This window comes from Nycticebus coucang, chromosome 1, assembly GCF_027406575.1.
Source record: "Nycticebus coucang isolate mNycCou1 chromosome 1, mNycCou1.pri, whole genome shotgun sequence".
NCBI classification, from domain to species: domain Eukaryota; kingdom Metazoa; phylum Chordata; class Mammalia; order Primates; family Lorisidae; genus Nycticebus; species Nycticebus coucang.
The window spans coordinates 34965418-34985934 of record NC_069780.1 but is presented as its reverse complement, the minus strand read 5'-3'; the positions used below and the strand labels follow the sequence as shown (position 1 = coordinate 34985934).

General features: G+C 41.1%; 1 protein-coding gene across 4 annotated transcripts in view; it reads left to right on the top strand.

The window, feature by feature from the left end:
- Positions 1-20517, top strand: part of PAPSS1 (3'-phosphoadenosine 5'-phosphosulfate synthase 1) — a 358089-nt gene that overhangs the window by 300770 nt on the left and 36802 nt on the right. For all 4 annotated transcript variants that reach the window (XM_053562526.1, XM_053562455.1, XM_053562292.1 and 1 more), the window contains 5 exons: positions 377-490; positions 3441-3552; positions 5248-5453; positions 6630-6765; positions 18982-19250. In XM_053562526.1, coding sequence (XP_053418501.1) covers positions 377-490; positions 3441-3552; positions 5248-5453; positions 6630-6765; positions 18982-19250 — 837 coding nt within the window. The remainder of the gene's footprint in view (positions 1-376; positions 491-3440; positions 3553-5247; positions 5454-6629; positions 6766-18981; positions 19251-20517) is intronic.

Below are 20517 nucleotides of genomic sequence, written 5' to 3'. Positions count from 1 at the left end.
CATGCTTTGTGTGTGGCAACTCGGTGTCTGACCTGAAGCCAGGACTTGCTTCCAATTTTTTTATTGTTACCTTATTTGGAGCCACCTGTTATCTGCAGTTGCTTGATTTTGACATATCTATATATGTGTGTACATATATATATATTTTAGGAACTTAATCTTTCCCTCTAGGTAATGGTGCATTATGCTTAAAACTTCTTGTATGTGGCATGTTATTCAACTAACATTAGGAAAATGGGGAGGGCTCACAGCTTTCAGAGCTCTCTTTTATTCTTTTTTGGGTCTCATTTTGAAATGTTAAATTTCTTCATTATGATACCCTTTGACAAACTCAAAATTGTTGAATCAAACTTGAAATTGTGCTTCTGTTATATAGGATATCGTACCTGTGGATGCCTCTTACGAAGTAAAAGAACTGTATGTGCCAGAAAATAAACTTCACTTGGCAAAAACAGATGCAGAAACATTACCAGCATTGAAAATTAATAAAGTAAGTTCCTTGTTGCTTTTCATTCCAAGTGACATATTCTTCAGTCCAGTTGTTAGTTTGTTAAATTTGCAATTTGTAGCAGTGTTTGAGGCCAGTGGTGGTAGCAGGAGGAGTAAGGGTGTTGTGGTGTATACCAGTTTCCAAGGATAGGAAATGTGTTTGATTTGTGAAACCAAGCTCTCAATTTACTACAGCTTTTACTTGTTTTTAAGTCATAATATTTGTTTATTTTGAAATATCAAAGAACAGAGATTATCTGAGATCTTTAGGCTTATCAGAAAGAATGAATACTAAAAGGTTAAGAAATACTGTACTAAGTAAAAAGGATATTTTCCCCTTTAACTACATTTCCTAATCTCCTGCCAAACACTTCTCTCTCTCTCTTTCTTATATTGTTAAGAATAATTCTGTTGGCTGGGCAGGGTGGCTTACATCTATTCCTAGCACTCTGGGAGGCCCAGGTGGGTGGATTGCTTGAACTCAGAAGTTCAAGACCAGCTTAAACAAGAGCAAGATCCTGTCTCTACTAAAAATAGAAAAACTACCTGGATATAGTGGTGGGTGGGTCTGTAGTCACAGCTACTCAGGAGGCTGAGGCAATAGGATTGCTCAAGCCCAAGAATTTGAGGTTGTTATGAGCTATGATGACACTGTAGCCTGTAGCACTCTACGCGGGGTAACTGAGTGAGACTCTGTTAAAAAAAAATGAGAAGGCTTTTATTGCCTATTTTACCCCTCACAGTATCATTAGATAGACTTAACAATAGACAAGTACTTAGTTAAACTAGACAAGATGAGAATGGAAACTATAATTTATCATTTTCAAATCTGAAGAGAATTTTGAGTTACATCATTTATTTGTATTTTAAAAACAAGAAGAGGAGTAAAGAGTAAGAATTTGGACTAAAGAGCGGCGCCTGTGGCTCAGTCGGTAAGGCGCCGGCCCCATATACCGAGGGTGGCGGGTTCAAACCCGGCCCTGGCTGAACTGCAACCAAAAAATAGCCGGGCATTGTGGTGGGCGCCTGTAGTCCCAGCTACTCGGGAGGCTGAGGCAAGAGAATCCCTTAAGCCCAGGAGTTGGAGGTTGCTGTGAGCTGTGTGATGCCACGGCACTCTACCGAGGGCCATAAAGTGAGACTCTGTCTCTACAAAAAAAAAAAAAAAAAAAAAATTTAGACTAGAAGTTAGATTTCCTATCCACTTGTTTAATATAGTAATATCTAAAGCACCCAGGGAAGCACCAAATCTGAAACTAAGGGGAAGGGAAAAGAAAACAAAATAAACTGGGCTTAGAGAAAGGCTCTCAGCTAGTTACAGGAATCCCTGATAGGAGCTGATTATCCTGATGGGCTTTGTGTGTGGCAATTTAGTGTCTGACCTGAAGCCAGGACATGCTGGGCAGTGGCCAAAAGAGAGAGTTGCAGAGTCGAGCAGCTCAAGCCGCAAACAACTTGCAGAGGAACAGCTTGCCACCCATTGACTTTGCATGGGAAGGAGTACACCCGGACAGAAAAAGAATTTGGATGAATATGAACATGAATCCTTACCTGCCCTGAAAGACAGTAGCTTTCTGTACGGGTTGGCTTTTCTTCTGCACAGTGGCTCTCAGATGGGTTCAGGTGGCAGAGTGGAAGGCACACTGCCCGTCTTTGTACCTCCTCACAGGCCCCATTTCCAAATACAGTCACATTAGGGGTTAGGGCTTCAACACAGCAATTTCAGTGGGGATAGAGATGTTCAGTCCCTAACAGATACCATCTAGAATGGAGTTCTAATAGAGATAAATGGTACCCACCATCCAAGGCTTTAGAAAAATCAGTAAGAGGAAAACTTGAAAGTAAAAATAAAAAGATTCTCTGTGAATACAGTTTTTTCTTTTTTTTTTTAAGAGACAGAATCTTACTTTGTCGCCCTCAGTAGGGTGCTGTGGCATCACAGCTCACAGCAACCTCCAACTCTTGGTCTTAGGCAATTCTATTGCTTCAGCCTCCTAAGTAGCTGGGACTACAGGCTCCTGCCACAATGCCTGGCTATTTTTTTTTTTTTTGTTGTTGTTGTTGTCATTGTTGTTTTAGCTGGCCTGGGCTGGGTTCGAACCCGCCAGCTCCGTGTATGTGGCCAGCGCCCTACCCACGAGCTATGGGCGCCGCTGGTAAATACTTCTATTTTAAGTTTATTTAAAGTTTCTTTTGGTTTAGGACAGTGGTTATTAAAGCGTAGTTTCTAGGCCATAACTGTTAGCATTTTCTGGGAACATGTTAGAAATACAACTTCTTGGGTCCCATAGCAAATGGAATTAGTAACTCTGGGTGTGACGCAGTCTTCATTTTAACCAAGCCTTCCAGGGGTTTCTTTTTGTTTCTTTCTTTCATTTTTTTCTTTTTTAGAAAGAGTCTCAAACTGTTGCCCTGGGTAGGGTCCTGTGGCATCATAGCTCACAGCAACCTCCAATTCTTGGTCTCAAGCAATTTTCTTGCCTCAGTTTTTCTATTTACATTAGAGACAGGGTCTCACTTTTGCTCAGGCTGGTCTCGAACTTGTGAGTTCCACCCATCTCGGCCTCCCACAGTCTTCCAAGGGTTTCTGATATACATTAAAGTTTGAGAACCACTGGTTTAGAAGAAGCTGTTCTTAATAGAAATACTTGTAGGCCTAATGTTTTTAAATTTATTAGGAGAAATATGTATTTTACTAATACTGTTCTTTGTTATGTTTGTATCATCTTTATTTATTTATTTTATTTTTTGTAGTTTTTGGTTGGGACTGGGTTTGAACCTGCCACCTCCAGTATATAGGGCCAGCGCCCTATTCTTTTGAGCCACAGGCACTGCCCTGTATCATCTTTAAACTGTCTGTTTCTATTGCTTTCTAAACTCCTAAATGGCCTTACTGCTTTTGTTCATGAATACATGAAATACAAGTTTTACTTTACTTTCTAATTTACTAGGTGGATATGCAGTGGGTGCAGGTTTTGGCAGAAGGTTGGGCAACCCCCCTGAATGGCTTTATGAGAGAGAGGGAGTACTTACAGTGCCTTCATTTCGATTGTCTTCTGGATGGTAAGACATTTTACATTCAAAATTATCTTGGACGTGGAAGAGAAATGACATAGTTGCAGGGATTTGTCCCTGTTTATAAAAAGTAATGGTAACATCTTAATAGAGGCAGCATTATATTATATTAATACTAACCACTTTATTTAAGTGAACCTTGAGGTCATAGTTCCGCTTTTCCTTTTTCTGATTGTGATTTATTGCAGAAGGAGAGGGAAAACCTGGGGATTAGGGGTGAAAATGGATTGTAAGAGAATATACGATTTTCTTATGCCAAATCCGCCTGATACTGTGAAATGCTTCTGTTTTCACAGTGCATTTTGCTGCTTTAGCCTTCTAATGAGGAATTATGAATTCCCATTTAAGGAATCCTGAAATAGGTGGCTAAAAGCATGGTTATTCCTATACTTTAAAAACATTAAAAGAAATTGTCAAATAATTTGATGTCCAGAATATTATCATTACAGTCTGGCTGCCTTTCACTTCGTATTATATACTGTTTGTAAGATTAATTTACTACATTAAAGAAAACGTTTTAAAATGTCAACAGAATCCCATGCAATTGCTACCAATTTCTTTTGTATAATGACTTGTTTTAACTGGGGAATAAAAAAGATACTAGAAAACGTAATTCTTAATCATTCTTTTTAAGAAACTTTATCACAAGAACATAAGTATTGCATCTTGACTTTCTTCCTTGGAACTAATGTTAAGGTCTCTTTGTGGACTACATCTTTAGTAATGATTTAGTCTTGGGCTGGGTGCAGATCGCCTATAAATTTTCCTTTTTAAACTATACCTATTGGTAGTAATTTTCAGAGCAGAGTAAAAATGCTTGATCTTGTTACCATCTTTTGCCTAGAGAAGGCATATCACGATTCCCCAAATTGTTGGGTATCCTCAGTATGTAAATAAATTCAAGTATGACTTTGGGATTGCACTCTTCTAACCTATAGATGATGAGTAGGGGAAAAAAAAAAAACTTTCGCAGCTTGGAAAGGTCAGGAACTGAGACTATGCCTTTGGTACACATATCACTGACAACACATTTTAGGTTAAATGGAACCACTGATTATTGCTTTTATGTCTTGGCCAGTAACAGCTGGCATCAGTTTGATTCTGGCTGTATTTAAAAAAAACCAATAAACAAAAAACCTTTCTGAATTTTTTTTTTTTTTATTTTCCTATGTCAAGGATACTCATGGATACCTCGTATACTCAAGTGTACTTAATCAGCTTGACACTTAGAATGTAGTTATGTATGTCATCCTGTATCAACAAGGTTTTCAGTTTTTCCAGAAAAGGTTCTTTGTCTTATTCCTATACCAGAAGCACACAGTACATTTTTGGTGATATTTAGCTTAATTGGCTGTTTTTTTATATTAAACTTCTTTTTCATTTTTGTAATTTTATACCAAAAAGTCCACCTACAGTTTGATAAATTGTTATGAGAACTATTATTATCCACAGTGTTGATTCTCTTAATTTTTGCTGTCTTGAAAAAAATTTGTAATGTTGCTTATTCTCTGTGACCTTGTAGTTTGCTCAGGCTCTTGACTTTCTGTGCCAGGTGCCAGCTGCACATTGTTACTAGACCTGTGAAGCTTGTATTATGTGAAGAGCGCGCCCTGTGAAAGGGGGGTGTACGTCAGGCCTGTTGAGTAATCCACGCCTCTGCTCTCTGTTCCCTTTGTGCTGCAGGAGGCGTGATTAACCTGTCAGTGCCCATAGTTCTGACAGCTACTCACGAAGAGAAAGAGAGGCTGGATGGCTGCACGGCATTCGCTCTGGTCTATGAGGGCCGCCGTGTGGCTATTCTTCGTAATCCAGAATTTTTTGAACACAGGAAAGAGGAGCGCTGTGCCAGACAGTGGGGAACAACATGCAAGAACCACCCCTACATCAAGGTCCTGAATCAGCCTTGCTGCGTGTTGTCTTGAGTTGCCAGGAGCTTTTGTGCTATGGGCTTTATCTGTGTATTGACTATTTCATTGCATTGTTAATGTTTCGCAGAGCCGAAACTGGATCTTGATGTGATAAGCATATGATCTTGTTATTTTGGTCCAGATAAATATGTTTTTTAGCAGATAATTTTAAACATCTACCATGTTATCAGGCCCTGAGATAGGGGCTGGTGCTGGGAAGGCAGGGTTGGGAATAGGACCTGTGCAGTGTTTATGCTCTTGGAGTTTACAATCTGCTGGCATACCTAACCATACTAAAGGAGGATGTAGAGTCAGGTGTAAAGACAGCCTATGCTGGGGGGATTTGATCTAGTCCTGGCTTTTAATTTAACATTGTATTTATGGTATAAAAGCAGTGAAATATATTAATAATTAGTCTCCCCGAAGTACATCATTTATTTTATGTATAGTATGTGGAATCTTATTGAAGTCAAGTAGACTTTGAACATTAAAAGAAACTGGATGCCTTATTGGCACACAAGACAAAGCAGTGTGGGAAGTGGGGGAGGCTTGAGCTGTAGTGTGGAAAAGGACAGGGCCTAGACTCCCAGTGGTTCTCAACCTTTCTAATGCCATGAACCTTTAATACAGTCCAAAGGGGTCGAGACCCACAGGTTGAGAACTGCTGGCCTAGAGGGTAGTATCTCCTTTCAGATGCAGGGAAGAAAAATACATGAGGTAAGAAATTTGAAGTGATGTGGTGATCTGAAGGCATGAATGTCTGTCTAACTCAATGATCATTAATTCTCTGAAAGTTTAGGAGGGAGAACACAGAGGGTGGGGTTATCCAGGGTTTACAAATTATCCTGTTAATCAGCATGCCACGACAATGAAAGGGATGCTTTTGTTTTTTACAAAGTCATAATCATTGATGTCGATTTTGTTTTCCTTGTGTATGTAAACAACAGTTGTTTTACTAGTTTTTTGAAAAGTTACAAAGTGTATTCTTATTCTGTAGCATCTCTAATCCCAGTTTATTTAATATGTGAAGTATATTTAATGTTGACTTTAGGTAAGAGTAGTTTTCAACAATGGTTTGTTTGGATGAGAGAAATGTCTTTACTTATTTTGATCTTGATTTCTGCTTAAAAAAAAAATTTTTTTTTTTTTCCCAATTAGATGGTTATGGAACAAGGAGATTGGCTGATTGGTGGAGATCTTCAGGTCCTGGACCGAATTTATTGGAATGATGGTCTCGATCATTACCGTCTCACTCCTACTGAGCTAAAGCAGAAGTTTAAAGACATGAATGCTGGTAAGACATGGACCTGATGATCCAAGGTGGGACTGCTTGGAGAGGAAGTTCTAGAGGATTTATTTCCAGTGCTTACAAAAATGTAAATCAGGATGATGAGTAAAGGTAAATATAGCTTATGTGAGGAAAGGTAGTGCATCAAGACCACGCTGTGCAGCTTTGTTATGTTAGGATGATTTGATCTAACATTATTTTGTATACGCCATGGAAGGTAGATGCTAATGAAAAATTGATCTTTTGTTTGTTTATTAGAAAACTCACTTGTTAAAGCTGAATAGACTATAGAACAGTTCACTTGAATAGTTCACTCATCAATATGCTTAACATCCCAGAGTGGGCTGTCTCAGAGCAGCAAATAATGGAACAATGGAACTTTTATCATGTTCACTCCATTTTAAAAATGTTTGTTGTATGTCTTTATATGCCACTGTGCCAAGTTCTGGGGGCTCCATAAATAAATATGACAGGAGCTTGGTGTCAAAGAGAGAAACATTAAACAATGATAGAAAAAGTTGCTTGAGAGTAAATTAATGATTTCCAATCATTTTAGGATTTGGATACAATGGAGTGGTAAGAATAGAGAGGCTATAGATGCTATCCTTCATATGACTGCATTATATATAGTAAAGTACTCCAGGATAGTACTCTTACGTCTGGCTGCTGTTAGCCTTGTACACAGAGGTGGGTAGATGATGTGCTTTTACTGGTACGCTCATGTTCTTTCCCCCACACTTGCAAATTCAAGGTCCCATGTCCAGGAATAGCATTGACTATAGATTATGGAAGACTTTTCTTAAGGCTTTCTTTTTAAGATCTAAAGAATTTACAGGATCTTGCAATCATGTTCCTAATTAATTCCTGCCCACGGCAGAGATGGTTAAGCCCTAGGTAATGGTGCTGTTCTCTTTCATATATATATTTTTTTATTTTGAGACACAGTTTCACTCTGTCATCCTGGGTAGAGTACCATAGTGTTGTTCTAGCTCACAGCAACCTTAAACTCTTGGGCTCGAACCTTTTGCTGTAGTTTCCCAAGTAGCTGGGACTACAGGCCCCCACCATGACACCTGGCTAGCTTTTCTATTTTTAGTAGCAACAGGATCTCGCTCTTGCTTAGGCTGATCTTGAACACCTGAGCTCGAGCAATCCACCCTGCTCAGCCTGCCAGAGTGCTAGGATTACAGGCACGAGCCATCATGCCCTGCTCTCTTTCATATATTTTGTGTAGAAATCAGGTAGTTGTGATGGTCTCTTGGGAGCTAAGTGGCCTCCAAGCTGTATTTATGAACCCATTGTCCCTATTTCTGAGTGACTACTGAACATCTGGAAAGAGCAGCCATTTCATCAGTTGTGTTTAGCTTCCATGAACTCCATCGCCCAATAATCATGCAGAGTGCTGCATGCAGAATGTTCCCCTGCCTCACCACCTCACAGTTGTATGTTTGTGCGGAACCTACTTTTCTCTCTAAGTCTTATGGATGGTTGACGAGGACATTGGTGGTACCAACTGCGTAGGCTTTTATTTTAAAAAATAAAATGAGATAAGGGCCACAAGACTCTTTTAAATGGTATCTGGCACATACCAAACAGATTAAGGTGTCATAATTTCTGTTGTGTGAGCCAAAGCTAGTCTGTCTATACTTGCGTGAAGGTTAGAGAAAGATTGTCTGTTCATTCCTAAGCTTTACTGTAGTTTGCGGACGTTTGAAGTGATAAGCAGTTAAACGGGTTAAGCACTGGAGGCCTCAGATGGCCACGCATTCTTCAGTGCGCGTGGTCCCACGTGACCTGCCTCATTCAGTCACATTTCCTTCTCAGTCCCTTTGCAATATTTGAGTTTATTTCCCTGGCCCCTCTCTGTAATGGACTCCACTCCTCTGCATTTGTAGCTAATATTTGGCGTAAATCACTCCTGCAGGAGATTTTCGGCGTGCTGCCCTTGGTGCTCGTGCTGCCCTTGGTGCTTGTCTACACGTCAGCTCATTCTCTTCCTAACATATTTTGGGCCCAATCGTACAGGAGCGTATAATGATTGATAGAATAATGGCACCCTGTTCTTTTTTTGTCAGTGTGTGGTTTTAGGGTCAGCCTGTAAGCCATTTCTGCCCATTGAGTTGTAAGGAGAGGAGTTTCCAGGGAAGATTTTCCTTCATGACAAGAAACTGGCTATGACCAAAAAATCACCTTTCTTCTTGCTTTTGATGCTGGCATGTGAGATTACGGTGTTTAGAGTTCCTGTGGCCATTTGTTTTTTTTTTTTTTTTTAATTTGGCTGGGGCTGGGTTTGAACCCACCACCTCCGGCATATGGGACCGGCGCCCTACCCGCTGAGCCACAGGCGCCGCCCTCCTGTGGCCATTTGTATCTGTGAGAATCCCAAATATATTAATTGTCTCCTTATATTGTTTTGAGTTAGTGATGCAACCCTGGAGTCATTTATCTTCAGATTACTCACTCAGAGAGGTAATATATATTCAAATTATTTAAGACACTTTTAGTTGGGTCTTCTGTTATTTGCAGCCAGAAGCATCTAATCATTTATAAAATGTACAAGTCCCTTTTTTTCTGGTAAACAGAAACATATTCTTTTTATATTCTTTATATCGTTCATCTCTTATTTGATTCTGTTTTTGGATTTCCTTTTGGTTATTTTCCACTTTATTAGCAGTTTCCTTCATTGTTTCCATCATTTCTTTCATTGTTTTCAACATGTGTATTCTAAATTCCCTTTCTGTCATTCCTAACATTTCTTTACAGCTGGAATCCTCTGCAGTAGCTACCTCATGGTCCCTTGGAGGGGTTGTTCTGGACTGGTTCTTCATGTTGCCTGGAGTTTTCTGCTGATTCTTCCTCATGATTGATTTCTTTTATCTGTTTCCTTGCCCTAATTTTCCTTTCACTTCCTCTTGTTCTTTAAGTTCTCGTGCCTGTGGACTAAGGTTTCGATGAGTCCTTTTGGTACAGGACCAGAAGGATGAGAAGGTTGAAGAGCAAGAAAGGGATGAAAGAAAGGAGGACTGAGTGAAAAGAAAAAAAAAAAATAGAGAAAGGAAAGGGGGTGGGTAAAAGGAATATTGACAAAAAGAAGAGAGGCACAGAAATAGGGAGACAGAGCAATATCGGTGTACAGTAGGGTACTTTGACACAACCTTAAAAAAAAAAAAACCACCTTCTGGGGGTGCCCAGTTGGGTGGTTCCCTTGAGGTCAGCAGCTCTTTGCTAACCTGATCAGACACAGTACCCCACCTCCACCAAGTAGAGGGGAAAGACAAAAATGCTATAAATCAAACCAAAACAAGCAAACAGAAAACTTTACCGGATAAAATTGAGTGAAAAACCAAATAATAGCGGTAGAAACAGTAGCAAAAATGAAGTTCTAGTTATTAAAAAAGGCAGCAATGGGAAATTATAATTAAACTAGAAAAATTGAGAAAGAAAAAAGATCTGTACGGAAAAGGTTGAAATTAAAAAACAAAACAACATCAACAACATCAAAATAAAAAAACAACCAAACCAAAAAAAAAAAAAAAAAAAAAACCAAAACACAACCAAAAACAAAGCAGTATGTATATGTTGTTGAATATTGTCTGGGCAACACATGGTCTTCTGGGGTATGAGATGTTAATCACAGTTCTGATACGACTGGAGGCTGCTGATTTCTCAAACCCCAGCAGGTAGACACCCTAAATCTCTCTTCAGCCCACTTAAAAGGCACTTTGAACTTGTAAACTTGCTGAGCAGAAGCCTTCCCAGGAAAGTGCTTGTCGCTGGAATCACTGCTGAAGTGGCTATCCACTTACCCAGTGTGCCAAAACCGGTCTCACTCTGCCCCTGAGGGTTAGGGTTGCAAGACGGCTCAGACCCCACCCTTAGGCTACTCGGTGCTGGGTTACCAGCTCCCACCCGATTCTAGCTCTGCGACCCTGAGGGCGGAGCTTGCCGGGGCAGATCCCTCACAATGGCTCCCTGTGGCCCACAGCCAAACACTATTAGCTCCGTCTGGCTCAGCGGCTCAGACTGGGGCCCTAGACAATGGCCAAAGTTCTCTGCATTCCTGCTCAGGCTCTCCCCAAGGCAGCTCAACTGAGTGACAAGTCCAAAGACACCAAAACAGTTCACAGGTAATGCCTTTCCGGTTTGCAGTCTCGCTGCTACTGAACTTACAGTTGCGGGCGGGTTTAGACCTATTGAACACACGCGACCACTTGCCATTTTTCCACTGTTTTAGTCCTCCTGTTGGGGTCCAGAAGTCTCTTGCTGACTCTCTGTATCCTCACAGGGGTGACGATAGGCAGATCCCACCAGCCAGAAATGTCTGGAGTCCTATCTCCCTGGACTCACGGTGCCCAGATGCAAGGAAGCTGTTACTCGGCTGCCATCTTGCTCTCCTCTCCCAGAAACATATTCTTAATGGCAGATTACTGACATCACATTATTTAATTCTTTGCCAAAATTTGAATTCATATCTGGAGTTAATATTGTAAATTAATTATTGGCATTGTTGAAGGGGATCTTATCAAGGAATTATCATTCATAATTAGGGACTTTAATATTACATCTGTTTTGCACTCTTCTTTGCAAGCCAAACATTTTAAGTCATTTAGAGAATTTGTTGCATAATGAGTGATTGCAACTTTGCTTAAAGTAGCAGAGAGCCAGTTAGTTATTAGCTTTACATCAAACAACAAACATTCATAGAGTGTTATTTTATTTACTTTTCCATTTTATGGTGAGGCAAATAAGCAACAGACCGAGGAGATTACTGTGTAGTTCTAGTACACTCTTTCAGGAAGCCAATCACAAGCCCTCTTTTGAACAGTTCAAGGAAGAGAAAGCAGGGAGTATTTGTGTGTGTGTGTGTGTGTGTGTTTTTCTGCTTAGGAGTTAGAAGTGCTTTGATTACCCCATGTGTGTTGTTGTCTTGTGATCATTATTATAATAGATTTGGCTGTTCTTAGACCATGCTATATCTTAGAAAGATTGGGAGGTCTTTAATACCCACATCAGTGATTGCAAAGGGATTCATTTCCAGATGAAAGGTTCTTTGAGTTACTGATGATTGACCAGTATCTTGGAGAGGAAGAATGAATTTCACTGAAGCCAAGTAAGAGCCCGTTAGTATTTATTATACACAAAATATTGGTGTCCTACTGCTTATAAAGGGGAAACGTTGAGATCATTTCTTTCAGATTAGTATGTGGTGATTCAAATAAATCCAATTCGAGAAAGCTTTCTATAGATGTTGAATTATAAACTATATTTTAAGTGAATGAAAGAAGACATTAGAAGGATATTTTAGGCAGAGTTGAGGGTGATCCATGAGAAAGCTGAGGCAGAAGCAGATAGTTTGTGAAGTGGATAGGCTTCCTTGACAATCTGGGGTATTGAGGCAAAGAAGCTGTGGTCTGAGATGGGGTGAGGGGAGACAGTGTGAGGTCCTGGCAGGAAACAGATGAGGCTCTGAGTATAGTTTAACCAAGTAAAGAAGCGCAGTCAGGGAACCCACAAGGATTATGAAGGTGTCTAGGGCCTGGCGACATTAGTTTGTATCCCCAGTCCTTCAGAAACTGTGTCTGAAGCCAGGGGGAGTTGCGGCTGGGGTGGGGGTGGGCATAAGTTAGTTGCAGGAAGGTGTTTGCATAGCTGGAAACACACAGCACTGGTGCAGATGCTAGTGGGGTGAGAGCTCCCCCTTCTCTCTCCATCTCTGTGTGTCAGTGCTTCCCGTCCTGGGGCAGGGGTGTAGCAGCAGGCAGCCCTTTCTGTGGGAAGCCCAGCCCCCTGCACCCCCAGGACAGCAGAGAGTGGAGGGGAAGAGCTTGGGCTGGTGACTAAGTAGCACAGAGCTAGTTGGCTTGTATGCAACATCAATTCTAGCTTTAATTTCTTTCTTTTTTTTTTTTTTTGTAGAGACAGAGTCTCACACTACCACCTTCGGTTGAGTGCCATGACGTCACAGGACTCACAGCAACCTCTAGCTCTTGGGCTTCCGCGATTCTCCTGCCTCAGCCTCCCTCACTATTGCCATACTTTAGAGCAGCAGTTCTCAACCTGTGGGTGGCGACCCCTTTGTAACAATGAAAATACATCGCGACATTAGGAAGATTGAGAACCACTGCTTTAGAGTATGAGCTTACCAGTTTGTGAAAAGTTCCAATTATTTTGTTCATATTTACTCAGGTGACCTATCTCTATCTTATTCCTTTTTTCTTCTCATAAGCTGTTTAAGAAAAAGAAACACTGGCTCTTTATGACAGTGTGGGGGGAGCTCAAACTCCTTTGTATTTGTAGCTCCTTTCAAAAAATGCCTCCCACATGGGCGGTGCCTGTGGCTCAGTGAGTAGGGCGTCAGTCTCATATACCAAGGGTGGCGGGATCAAACCCGGCCCTGGCCGAACTGCACCAAAAAAAAAAGCTGGGCGTTGTGGTGGGCTCCTGTAGTCCTAGCTACTTGGGAGGCTGAGGCAAGAGAATCACCTAAGCTTAAGAGCTGGAGGTTACTGTGAGCTGTGATGCCACGACACTCTACCTAGGGTGACAAAGTCAGACTCTGTCTCCAAAAAAAAAAAAAAATACCTCCCACACACACCCTCTTCCTGTCAGCTCTAGAACTATTGTCAGGACTATCTTATTTAGCTATTGATTTAGTGAAAATCAGATATGACTGTTCTGTAAACCTCTGGGTAGATACTAAATCTTGGGGAGGACAGGAAGGGGGGAATTATTAGCGCCTGCTATGTGTAGGGTACCCTTACAGAGAACTTAGGAGGAAGAAGCAGGGAGATGTGGCTTTGAGTTGGGTGGTTGGGGTATGTTGGGGCTCTGACTGGAGTGAAGCGTAGCTCTGGGAGAGCTGAGGAAGGGTGACTTGGCTTCAGGGGTGCCTTTGCTTATCCTCTCCTGTGTTCAGCTACTGAACTGCAGCTGTCCTTGGGCTCTGAGCTAGGAAGGAGCAGAGTCTGCCTGGCTCTTCGCACTATACTCAGCTGTCCTTGCTGGCGCTGTAAGATGAGGCAGCCCGGGGCATGTCCTACACATGTCTGGGAAGCACTGAGAGTTGCCATTTCCTTCCCCTGTCACAATCAACACATTCTCACAAGAACCTTTTCCACTTTCTTCTTCCTGTACCTGCTGGAAGAGATCAGACTTCACTTGTTTCTGTAGTGTGTAGGCTCCAGGCAAGGAAGGGCATTCCTTCATGCAGATACGCAGTCCAGGGGAAGGACCAGGTTTGGGGGCTGGATCCCAGTATGACTCGAGACGTGACAGCAATAGGGGAAGGTATTGAGCAATTCATACCGAAACGTTTATAATGTGTCTCTCTCCAATGGATGAACTGACGGACTTGGAGACGTGGCTAAGAGAAGCCCTCTGTGTGTGTACAGTGATTGAACCCAGGTGAAGCGTGAGTTTCCTGAATAAGTCTGTGAAGACTGTCACAGGGCCTGACAGTGAGACCCGTTGCTCAAGAGGACTACAAGATGCCAGAAACAAGAGGTTAGACCAAAATGGCCAAGCAGAATATCAAAATATGAGTTGGAAAAAAAAATATGAGTTGGATTAGAACTATGTCAAAATGTATGCACAAAGAGGAAAACTCAGAGACTGTGCAAAAAACCAAAGACCGTTAATATTAGGATAGTGTATCTGTGGGTGATTTTCCCTCAGGTTTTCTTCAGCGTTTCATGGTTTTTAGAAAGAAATGGTCCCAGAAACACTAGGAAAAAGGGGAAATTATGAATGTTAAAATTAACTTTCAGTCATCCTTTGTATCATCACTCTGTTTCAAACACACTAGAAATCATAGTTGTAGAGCAGTCTTAAACTAAGCCATCAGGAATTAAAAGTGAAAAAGCAAATGTGTTATAGTGACTGTGGTATGATGATCACTGTCCTTTACAAAATGGGGATAAGAATGTGAGATGTTCATGAAAATTGCCCTAAGTATCTAGGCCTGGATGTGTAGTTCTTTTTTCATCCTTGATGGAGAAAAATTTTAATAGTGATGCACAGCTGTGTGTAGCCTAGCATAGCTGTGCTAGCTGTGACAGTATCCTGGGAACAAGTTTCCACGATCAGGCATTCTTGTTACATTTTCTCATTCACTGGCTGAAAACCAGACATTGGGGATAAAAGTACAGCGTAGAACAACAGAAAGTTAAAGGCATGTGTGATTCATTGATAAATAGTTACAAGGGATTAAGAAGACTAGAAATTTAGGAAAGACCTGGTCCAACTGGAAAATAAATGGGCAGGTATATCAAATAGCCATTGGATTTTTGAGTGGAACAGTTAAAGGGAAATAATTGTATCTGAAAGAAATTTTGACAATAAAATCCTTTGTATGTTGCTAATGTGAAATTTTAAAAGATCATTTATCATTATCAAATGTCTACTGTGAAGCCAGTTTAATTCTTTTTGGAAAGAAAGCCTAGGTAGATAAATTATTAGTATCTTTGAAATACGTGCATTTGAGACAGAAGGTAATATATTTTTTTTTTTTTTTGAGACAGAGTCTCACTTTGTCACCCTTGGTAGAGTGCTGTGGCATCACAGCTCTCAGCAACCTCCAACTCTTGGGCTTAAGCGATTGTCTTACCTCAGCTACCCGAGTAGCTGAGACTACAGGCACCTGCCACAATGCCCGGTTATTTTTTTGTTGCAGTTGTCATTGTTATTTAGCAGGCGTGGGCCAGGCTCGAACCCGTCAGCCTCGGTGTATGTGGCTGGCGCCCCACTCACTGAGCTACGGTTAGGTGCTGAGCCCAGAATGTATTTTTTATATTCTCTTTTGCACATCTTGTCATATAAATACTCTTGCTAAGTGGTGATTTTATAAAATCATATTAGAACTAATTGAAGTCTAGGAATGTAGCTATCGTGCACCTGAGATGTAATTACAGAGCTCTATTCAACTATGATGTGCATCTCACCATGATAGACACTATATTATTTTATCTTCATGACAATAACTTCACTATCATCCCTGTTTCAAAAGTATAGAAAGTGAAATTCAATCCTTAAAGGTCACTGTGTTCATCAAACTCAGGAAAATAACATTGGTGTGATTGATCTAATTTAAATCATGTCACGTCCTAAGTGTCCTTTATTACAAAAATCAAATGGCAGCAGTGTCTCTCTTTCCCACCTGTCCTTCTTGGTTCAGGGCATAGGTCATGTGTCTTTAGTCTGCTTCAATCCGAAACAGTCACTTTTCCTTTGTCTTTCAGAACCTTGACATTTTTAGAGAGTATGTGTTATTTACTTTGATTCTTTTCCATGTGGGTTTATCTGCTGTTCCCTTGTGGTTAGATTCAGGTTACGAGTTTTTGTCAGGCACATGACAGGGGCAATGCTTTGTTCTCAGAGCATCATGGTAGGTGGCTCAGAATTTTGATTTTTTCTATTATAGGTAAAGTTAACTTCTTTTTTAAAATGAACTTTTTCACTTGTTTAATTTGTGTTTGCCAGGTTTTTCTACTGTAAATTTAACCACTTATTTTGTACTTATTAACTATAAGTATACAGGAGGCAGAGACCTTGAGACTCTACAAGAATGTCATTGTCCTCAGACTTCTACCTGCTGGTTTTAGCTTACTGCAAATACGCCAGATGGTGGCTTTCTAATTCCATTGTTCCTTCTACGTTTATTAGTTGACCCTGTCATAAGGTAGGGTTTCTGCCACTCCCCCATTGGCTTATTCATTTATTTTTTTCCTTAAGTCAGATTCCTGTCTTGCTCAGATGTTATAATCCATTACTACCATTATTTACTTGATGTATACCTTGTCCTAGGTTTGGCTGTTGGGGTCCTGCCAAATGGTTGTTGCCTCCTTTTGGTGTGTCCTGAGCATTCTTTGTGCACTTTGCTTCTTAATGGGACAAAAAGGTGTTCCAACTCAGGTTGTATTTTCCTTATCCTAGCCCTAAAAGCAGCTGTTTGCCAAGGATGCCTGGTTCATGTAAACGGGGAATGGTATTTAGAATATGAAACTTGGGCTTTAGTGTTGAGTGCCACTGGGCAGTCATTGTGTTTAGGACTTTCAGTGGACAAAATGAAGAGAAGTGAATGTGTATATGTGTGTACGTGTGTGTACACATATATACAAATGCTTACACACATTTGTATATGTTCCTGTGTCTATATAGCTGAAAACCATGAGGTAACACCGATGTTTTCAATTCTAGTCTACTCCAGCCTTTCTTCTTTGAGACTTTTATGCCTGCCTTCTTCTCCAGTGAGAACCCTGGCTCTCACTACCCTCCATGGACATGTTCGTGCTACCTCACTGTATGTCAGCAGTCTCCCAGTCTCACAGGTTGTCCGCTCAGCCCTAGCCCGCTTGGCCCCAAGCACTGGTCAGTCTTCTTGGCCCTGGTCCTACACACTTGAGCTGCTCCAGACACTGTCTCCTCCCCAAGCAGGGATTCCCATCATGATGCTCAGGAGTGGGGTTCCTTAATGCTTAGTAACTGTTATGTTGTGGTTCAGGCTATTTAGGAAGAATGAGCAGTGTGCAGTGAGGGGATGGGAGACGAGGGAGCTAACCTGAGTGACAAGAACAGCAGGTCAAGTCCAGGCAGTAATTCCCTAAGTGAAGGAATATTAACACTCTTATGAATAAATATTAATATTTCTGTGTTATCTGGAGATATTTTTCATCTGCTAATTTTTTTTTTTTTTTTTTTTGAGATAGAATCTCACTATGTCACCCTTAGTAGAGAGCTGTGGTGTCACAGCTCACAGCAACCTCAAATTCCTGGGCTTAAGCGATACTCTTAACGCAGCCTCCCAAGTAGCTGGGAGTATAGGTGCCCACCACAATGCCTGGCTATTTTTTGGTTTCAGTTGTCATTGTTGTTTAGCTAGCCTGGGCTGAGTTTGAACCCGTCAGTGTATGTGGCTGGTGCTGTAACCAGTGTGCTACGGGTGCTGAGCCATTCATCTGCTATTATTTGAAAGACTAGTATAAAATAGCCAGAAAGTAAAATTGCTTCTTGATCTTGTGGGGAGGGGAGTTCTAGAGTTCTACTAAATTCTCAGTAGAAATGTTTTAGAATCTTTTGTGTCCACATGCAAAACTAAATTTGGAGTGAATTCGTAAGGATAGAAAAATGTTCAGGTCTCTTCTCCTCCCATCTCCAGCAGAATAATTTTACATGCTCATTTTGTTTGCATCATGGCTTTCTTGGTGTTCGTACCTGTGTTGCGTCTGCTATTTCTTGTGTGGAAATTGGCCCTGTCACGTATATAATGTCACTTGATGACTACCGAGAATAATGATAATGTTGTAAATTCTGGTGGCAAAACAAAATAAACACAAAGATTCCTGGTGAAGTAGCATTCTGCATCTTCTTTCTCTGCTCTGTGCCATGGTGATAGAAGAGGGTCAAGATCCATATAGTAGATGTGTACGTCATAAATTGGAGTTGTTGTTCTGTTTGGTTTATCCTCTTTCTGAGTCAAACTTGGACCACCATCGCGTGATCAGATGCCATGGGTTGTGAGGGAAGTCACAAAGAGAGCTTCTGTAACTGGGCTGTGCTCTGTTCTGTGAGATTGTACCCCCTATGAGCCCCTCCTTCTAGGGAAGGTCATCTGGTCGGGAGCACCATGTAGGAGTGAAGCCAGGATTGCAAACTGGAGATAGGAGGCTAACCAATTTAGTCATTTTTATTGTTTGAGTAATAGCAACAGCCCCATAAGCGGTATTGTTGCTAAACTGTCATCCAAAATCCACACCTTAGAAATCCACATTTAACGAAATCGGGGTCTAGTCCAGCAGCATCAGTATAAATGAGTGTATTTGATTAGTGAGTATAGTTTTGAAACTATAAATCCCTCTACCTGTTTGTCTCCGTTTAATAAGGCAGTATCTTAGGTCTGATGGAGGGATTGAACTAGTGGGTAAACTGAGGCATAGACTAAGAATTTATATCTTTGTAAGCAGTTAAACTGGATGTTAGGACCAAAAACTCTGACAATGCTTCTTGTTTTGTATGAATTCAGAAAGTAATTATTATAAATCCATGACTGTTACGTGACATGCCTTCAGGGGTGTGAGGTCGACTTAATGCTGTATGGTAGATGTGTCCGTCATGTTGCCCAGAGCACACATATGTTTGCTTAATCCTAACTTCAGCTTCAAGAAAAATTACTTACCCTTTGGAAGGTAATCTGTACTATTGTCAATTCTGGAAATTTTCTCTTTTCAGATGCTGTCTTTGCATTTCAATTGCGTAACCCAGTACACAACGGACACGCTCTGTTAATGCAGGATACCCATAAACAACTTCTGGAGAGGGGCTACCGGCGCCCAGTCCTCCTCCTTCACCCTCTTGGCGGCTGGACAAAGGATGACGATGTTCCTTTGATGTGGCGTATGAAGCAACATGCCGCCGTGCTGGAGGAAGGGATCCTGAATCCTGAAACCACAGTGGTGGCCATCTTCCCATCTCCCATGATGTATGCTGGACCGACTGAGGTAGACTAATCTTCAGTTCAGATTTTCACTGCAGCAATATTAAAGTGCCACTCTTAGTAACATAGCCAGTGTCTCCGGCAGACCTATCGATTTTTCTCTGGTGTGTAATTCTATTCCATACATTCATCCTACCTGCAGAGCACTGCTCTCTTGCTTTCTCAAGGATGTTCCCTATAGGTAGCCCCAAAAGAGGGAAAATGGGAAAGATGGGGAGAAGTTTCTTGAGAAAGGGAAGATGGGGAGAAGTTTCTCTTGCTCTTATTGAGGGTCTTGGTCCCAGTTGTGACCTTGCAGGTGATGCTGGGTGAGGTTGGGAAGGTGTGTTACAGATACAACTCCCACAACACTGATCTTCTTCCCCAAGGGACAGATTTGGTCTGACGTTTGCTGCTTGTGAATTTTGGAAGGGCTAAAGAAATTTCAGTGAGAAAGGCATAGCGCCTTAAACATTCAAGAAATGTTCTTTGTTCTTTTGTGAAGGACCCCAGCATGATAGGATCAGGAAGAAAAATTGCTTCTTGATACTGGGTGGGCCAATGGAGAGGTAAGGTTCTGGATTCTACTTCACAGTCAGAAGGGTGTTTGAGTTCTTTTTATATCTATATATAAAGAAGAGGACCGATTAGGTTTTTTTTCTTTTTTTTTGAGACAGAGTCTCAAGCTGTCACCCTGGGTAGAGTGCTGTGGCATCATAGCTCACAGCAACCTCCAACTCCTAGGCTCAAGTGATTCTCCTACCTCCCCCTCCCAAGTAGCTGGGATTACAGGCACCTGCCACAACACCCGGCTATTTTTTTGGTTGCAGCCATCATTGTTGTTTGGTGGGCCCAGGCTAGATTTGAACCTGCCAGCTCAGTTGTATGTGGCTGGTGCCTTAGCCGCTTGAACCACAGGCACCAAGCCTTGATTAGGTTTTAGCATCAAGGCAGAGTAGGCTTTCAAAAAATATTTGTTGAATGACCTAAAAGACAGCGGGTGAGAAATTCCCAGCTAGCTTCTTACCAAGTTTTCAAGATGAAGATTGGGATACACATTTTTATTGTTTTCTTTTTTCACTTCTGTCTTAAAGCAAGATTAATTCACTTAGATTTCATCTGAGAGGCAAACTTATTTTAAAAAGATCTAAATAATTTAGTTGTAGATACTCTGAAATGTCTTCCTTCAAAAAAAATGTTTAATAGGGAATGTATGAGCATTTTGCTTTTCTTCAGGATAATGCCTAAAAATTTTTATTGAAGCTCAGTTATAGGGTAGTATTGTTACCTTT